Source organism: Gavialis gangeticus, unplaced genomic scaffold (assembly GCF_001723915.1).
Source record: "Gavialis gangeticus isolate Ggan-Ray unplaced genomic scaffold, GavGan_comp1, whole genome shotgun sequence".
NCBI lineage: Eukaryota > Metazoa > Chordata > Crocodylia > Gavialidae > Gavialis > Gavialis gangeticus.
This window is the reverse complement of record NW_017729018.1, coordinates 5,924,838-5,931,020: the sequence shown is the minus strand read 5'-3', so window position 1 is coordinate 5,931,020 and position 6,183 is coordinate 5,924,838. Positions and strand designations below refer to the sequence as shown.

The 6,183-nt window shown below is 55.1% G+C and overlaps 1 protein-coding gene across 4 annotated transcripts in view; it reads left to right on the top strand.

Moving 5' to 3' along the window:
* Positions 1-5,224, top strand: part of LOC109294817 (AN1-type zinc finger protein 5-like) — a 14,161-nt gene extending 8,937 nt beyond the window's left edge. For all 4 annotated transcript variants that reach the window (XM_019513306.1, XM_019513304.1, XM_019513307.1 and 1 more), the window contains exon 6: positions 2,728-5,224. In XM_019513306.1, coding sequence (XP_019368851.1) covers positions 2,728-2,876 — 149 coding nt within the window. In that variant the 3' untranslated portion in view covers positions 2,877-5,224. The remainder of the gene's footprint in view (positions 1-2,727) is intronic.
* Positions 5,225-6,183: the final 959 nt, after the last annotated feature.

Below are 6,183 nucleotides of genomic sequence, written 5' to 3'. Positions count from 1 at the left end.
GTTTCAGGCTGGACATAAGGAAGAATTTCTTTACTGTCTGAGCCCCCAAGGTATGGAATAGCCTGCCATCGGAGGTGGTTCAGGCACCTACATTGAACGCCTTCAAGAGAAATTTGGATGCTTGTCTTGCTGGGATCCTGTGACCCCAGCTGACTTCCTGCCCCTGGGGCAGGGGGCTGGACTCGATGTTCTGAGGTCCCTTCCAGCCCTAATGTCTATGAAATCTGTGACCAAAGGCACTGGAATCATCTTCAGACTGAGGAAGACGTATTGCAATGATTGATATTGGGAAGCTTTTATTGGCACCATAGAGGCCACAATTTTTCACAACTGACTGGTGATTTTGAAGGCCTCCATAGTAGGTTACTCAATATGAGACCTCTTAAGCATTTTTTGTTTTCAGAGTTCCAAGTTCCCATCCTTTGAGACAGGTTCTTCCAGTCTGTGATCTTCCACTAAGGTGCCATGGCATCCTGGGGTGCTGTGAGATCCTTTTAAAGATGCTAGAGGGTTTCTTGCAAGCAAACACCCGCACATGGTTCACAAGCTAGTCCCAGAGATTTCAAACAGGAATCCATAGTATGCAAAACATTCTGACCTTCTGTGGTCTTTTCAAGTTCTTTTCAGCAGAATAATGGCTCTGGTATTTTTCTGTAAAAATAACCAAGTAAAAAAAACCAAGAAAGCTCAGACCCAGCATTTTCTAATGGGGGTCTTGAGTCTAAAGAGGTGGAGAACTTCTGTGCTAGATGGACTTATGCAAGTCAAAGAATCCACAATCTGCGATCTCTTCTGAACAGCCTTGGTCTCTCCTTATTTTTAAATTGGAAGCTTACATGCTGCACGAGTGAATGTATTGGCCCCACTGCCCAGGGTGAGATGCAAGGCTGGGAATAGATCCTTTGATGTCTGTGTGTGATATATTTAACAATCACCTTCCCTCTCTGGCTTGAGGTACATGTAACCTGAATATGGATAAGGACAGAAAGGCCTAGGAGACAGGATTCACTTGGGTAGAATGAGTTGGGGAAGAGCCTGGCTTGTTGGAGACCATGTGATTTCTTGATTTTGTAGCGGGGGCTTTTAGACTTAATGGGGATTGGGGTCAGGGGTTAGAGCAGTCGTAGCAGTCTGCTCACTCAGACACTGATCCATGGAGATGTGCCTTTGCCAGCTTCTTGGGCCTGCTGCTCCTTAGCAGCAATGTGCTCCATCTTCCGCTGCTGCTGCCAGCCAGAGTCCCATATCCCAGTGGCTCCCAGCACACCCCATTGCTGGTGACCAAAGCCCCTGGTGTTGAACTACCTCTGCTTCTGTTGAAGTCACTGGTGAAGCTCCCATTAACCAGCACTGCCCCCTTGGAAATCTAACCCTAGCTGCCCCCTGCTCATGAAAATCAGTGGGACTTTAACCATCTGCTTCAACAGAAGCAGGACCAGGCACTCCAGGATCAGCCTGTTGGATGCAGTAAGAAGGTGGCAGGGTGGGTCCAAGGAACCTGTGTGAATGAGGCAGAGTGGGGCTCGGGAGAAATGTTCCCTGTGGAAGCAGCTTGGCTGCCTTTTGGTAATGGTCTCAGATCTCTTCAGTGCCTGGGAAACACTAACCCTGGTGCTGTGCAGGTCACCCTGTCCCAGCACAGCTTCCTCCTCTTTAACCTACTTCGAGGTTTCAGCCGTGTTCAGCAGTGTGACACTGCTCAACAGCTTTTGCTGCCACTGGCAACAAGGGCCATGGTGAAGATAAGTCCAGTGTTTGCGCACAGCCCTGGAGCTCCCGGGTGCTGCCGTATCATAGATGTTTGCTGTTACAACACCCCTAGGAATGTGGTGGGGCCATATGCTCCTTTTGAGCCCGCTCCAGACCCCTAGGTTGCGTGGTGTCCTGAGTGGGGGGCTGCCTTCTTCAGCTGTGCCTTGAACAGTGGAATAAACCGTGTGAGGGGGTGTGTAGAACTTGGCTGGGGACTCGGGGACTTGGGTGTAAGGAGAGGGCGTTGCTTGCAAGTCTGTTCACACCCAGCACCCGGATGCGGCTGCCGTTCTGCAGTGTGGTCAGTTGCTGCAGGGGCAGCATGCTGGACTTGTCAGGACACCTGGGTTCTCTTCCTGGCTGGCCTGCTGGCTTTGACAAAGCAGCTTTTCCTCTCTGCCTCAGTTTCCCAACCTCCTGTGGGGGTCACACTGCTGTTTAAAACACCTTTGAAAAGCCTCAGGTGTGTAAGAGCCAAGCCAAGCAATTGAGGGGCAAGCTCTGTGGCTCTGGTAGCTGGGGGCTGTGCATGTGCAGACCCACTGGTATCTGACGTCTAAACACTTCCACCCCCCTCCCACTGACCTGGAGTCCACCATGGCTTGTTCCATGAAGTCTCTGTCCCCAGCCCTCCCACAGGAAGCCAGCCTGGAGCTTTGGAGCTGAGGGCAGGAGCCCAGCTTTTATCAGAAACCTGCTGGTCCAGATGCAGGCAAACCAGCCAGGTGCCACAAGTGAGAGGGAATATCCAGCTGGAGCCCTCTGCTTCTTGGCAGCAGCCAGAGTCACGGCTTCCTATCAGTCAGGCTGTCCCCATGGTCCCTCTCAGCACATTAAGCAGGCACTTTGGTGCCCTGTCTGACCCTTTTCTTGGGCATCAGTGGTGGTGTGAGCCTGCCTCTTGCCCTGTGGTGCCCTCTCCCAGCCTGCTGGTCCCTGCCTAACTCTACCTTGTCTCTGGCATCCCCTGCTCAGGCTTTGACTGCCGTTGCGGGAACCTGTTCTGCGCTATCCACCGCTACTCGGACATGCACAGCTGCCCATACGATTACAAGGCAGAAGCGGCTGAGAAGATCCGCAAGGAGAACCCCATCATCATGGCTGAGAAGATCCAGAAGTTGTGAGGGCCCCTGAGCAGCAGAAACCCCAGCACTCCTCACCCCTGGACAGAAGGGGCTTCATGCCAGCATGGGAAAGGCGCCCTGAGGCGCAGCCACTCTAGACCAGAGACGCTGGCCCCCTCCCCTCCATGCCCTTCCCCTTCTGGCCACTGCTCAGCCAACCCACCATTGCCCCATTTTGAAAGGGACCTGCCCAGTTCCTGCTACTGAGAGCTCTGGACTCAGCCTCCCTTAGGGCTGCAGCTCCGTGGTTTCTGGACATCCTGATACTTGCCGTGGGCATCAGTGAGACGCTGCCCCCTTCACCCTGCAGCAGTTGAGACTGGGGTCTGGGGGAGCCTCAACACCAGTCCCTGGATTCTCTTGCCATCAGGTTGCAGGGAAAGGATTGTGCCCCTTCGGGACCTGACTTTCTCCTCTGCCCTTTGAGGCACCATCATTGTGGCAGCAGAATTGCTCACGGCAGAGCCTGGCACTGCAGCCTGTGGATATGGCTGTGACCCTCCAGCTCTGGCCACAAACGAGGAGCATTACAGACATGCGAGTACCCCCCACCCTTCCCGACTGGCAGTGGGGCCCATCAGCGGGTGCTGCTCTCAGTAGTCAGGCTGAACTGGGGGCCTCATTGCCCCAGCCCCCTCATGTGCTGGCCTTGCCTGGGCACAATGTGGGCCAGTCTTGAGCAATGGCAGTTGTAGCACAATTGGAGCACCCCCCCCTCCCCCTTCAGTCTGTACCTTCTGCCTTATTGTATGATTCTCTCTTATCAGGGTTGTGCGCAAAGCTCAGACCAGCAAACCTCCTCCCCCTTTGCTGCACGCATGCAAATCTCAGAGGTCCGACCCCACCCCAGCCTCACTGATATTCAGTGAGATCTTCTCCTTAGTGAGCATAGACACTGCACTGACCCTCACCCCACCCCCTTCCTTCCCAGGGCTGGATCTGCAGCCCTTATGTGTGGTGGAGCTGTGGATCTACTCCCAGTGTTATGGCAAATGCACCTGGTAAGGACCTTGCATCGTTCAGGGCTGTCCCCGGGATGGATTGACACCTGGCCTTCCTCTTTGCTGCTGGATCCTCAGCAGAGATGCTGGGTCTGGGCTCTGTGGGGGGCAAGGGGACTCTGAATAGGCAGGATCAGACCCTCTGTCAGTCTCTGAGGCTCAGAGGGAGTGAAATCCCCTCCACTGACATTCTGAGACCCTGCATCCCCCTTGCACTGGTGCTGAGGCAGGGATGGGCCCTGCTATCTGCAGTGAGGACTTCCCAGCCTCTCCCTCCCCGGGGGCATCTCCCATATTGAGAAGGGGCTTGGATTAGAGCCCTGGGAGGGGCTCTTGGGCCCTTGTTCAGAGCTGAACAAGCTGAAAGCACCAGGGGGTTTTAGAGGCTGGGCAGATTAGAGTGAGCAATTCTCACTGATTGACCAAAGCAGGGAGATGCATCCCAGGAGAACAGCTGCCAAGGCCTCCACCCCACTTTATCTCCCCTGAGTCACTGCTTCCTTAAGTAGCTGCAGAGAACAGTCGGGCTCTCTGGGCTGAACCTTCAGCTGACCAAGCTGCCATAGCTCCCCTGGGCAGAGACAACACCCCACATAAGGTACTTGTGTCAGGCATCCCAGTAGGGTTCAGATCTCAGTGCCAATCCGCAGTAGACCTCTCAGTTTCAGAGTGCGGGCTGAGCCTGTTCCTGTCGCTGCAGTCCTGCCTGCATTGCTCCATGGATCCCAAGGGCATTGCATATGCATGGGATTGCACTGACCCACTCAGCTAGGTCCTTGGCGTAAATGCTGTCTTGGCAGGCACGTGAGCCAGGCCTTCAGCAGGTGCAAAGCAAAATTGGGGCTGTCAGGCAAATGCAGGGCAACCACAATGTCTCTGCAGGGTGAGTAAATTTATGCAGCTGGGCTAGTGGTTAGAATAGGGCCCCCACCCTGCCCTTGCTTCCAGAGCCAGCTGAGCTGGGAGTTTAGCCCTAGTGTTGAAAACTGGGTGCTTTGAGCTCTCTCTGTTGCCCACTTGCCTGTGCCCGTTCTTGCCTGGAGCCCAGCAGAGACCAAATATTTATATAGATAGAGTTTATTTTTGGAAGGGGCTGGCTGGCACCTGGCTTGCATCTGGCCTGCCAGGGTGGATGGCGGGAGACCCACGGCCCTTCCCAGATCACATGCGGTAGCGTTCACGTGAGCCTGGTGGATTCTTCCTGGGGCAGGGGAGGAAAGTCAACAAGGTGAGAAGCCGGCCATTTGCTTCCCTTCCGTTCCTGCCTCCCCCCGACTCTGTTTTGTTCCTTCCTCCTAAAACGACTGATCCCAGAATGTAAATATTAATATATTCTAGTTTGCTTGGCTGGTGTTGCTGCCTCTGTATGTCACCGTGACCGGGAGCATATTTGATCCAGGGGCTGGGAGGAAACAGCCTGTATGTGCAGGCCGAGCTGCTCCCATCCTGCACCGTGGTATTGGCCTCAGTTGCTCCAGCCCTGGGAAGGGCTGCAAGGGTTGTGCATAGGCTGCCTCTGGCATGGGTTTCTCTGGCACATGGACCTGCATTGCCTGGGGCAGCATGGTGCTCCTGGGCTGGTTACAGGCCAAGAGTTTTGAGCAGCCCTAGGCTATGCTGAAGCTGGGCTGTTCATACCCCAGCTCCTGCTCTGCCCAGAGTTATTGGAGGCGGTGCAGTCTGGCTTGGCCCCTGGCAGGGCTTGCTCTGGGTGTCATGGAAGCCATTCAAAGTACCGTGTGCCACATGGAAAAGGGCCAACCCCTACAGCACCCTTGCTAGACACGTTGGGGCTGGAGCTGTGCCCCCTCCTGCACTGCGTGCTGGTGTCATAGACTGAGATCCAGGCAGTGACCTCAGGTGGGCATCAGAGCGCAGCTGCCTTAGCCCTTCGCAGTGGGCCAGGGGATGCGTGAGCCTGGGCCTCTGGGGGTTGTGGGGTTACAGCAGCCTGTGTTTGAGAGCCAGGAGCTGGGCGTCCCAGGGAGGCAGCCCCAGGGGACAGAGTTCTTCAGCAAATGAGGCCCTTGGGGAAACAGTGCACAAGCATGGGGCCTGTCAGCTCCCTTTCCTTCTGTACCAGGGCACTAGTTCCCAAGGACAAAGGCCAGGTTCAGGAAGGGCTTGGCTCCCGCTGCATGCTGGGTTTGCATTGTGGAGGGCAAGTCTGTTGCTCCCCAAGGTGAGGCCTGGGGGTGATTGTTGATTGCTCTCAGTGGAGCTATGCTGAGCACAGACTGCAGCCATGATGGGATGAGCCCACTGGGGACTTGGGAGCTTGTGTGCTCTCCAGGACAGGTTCGCTG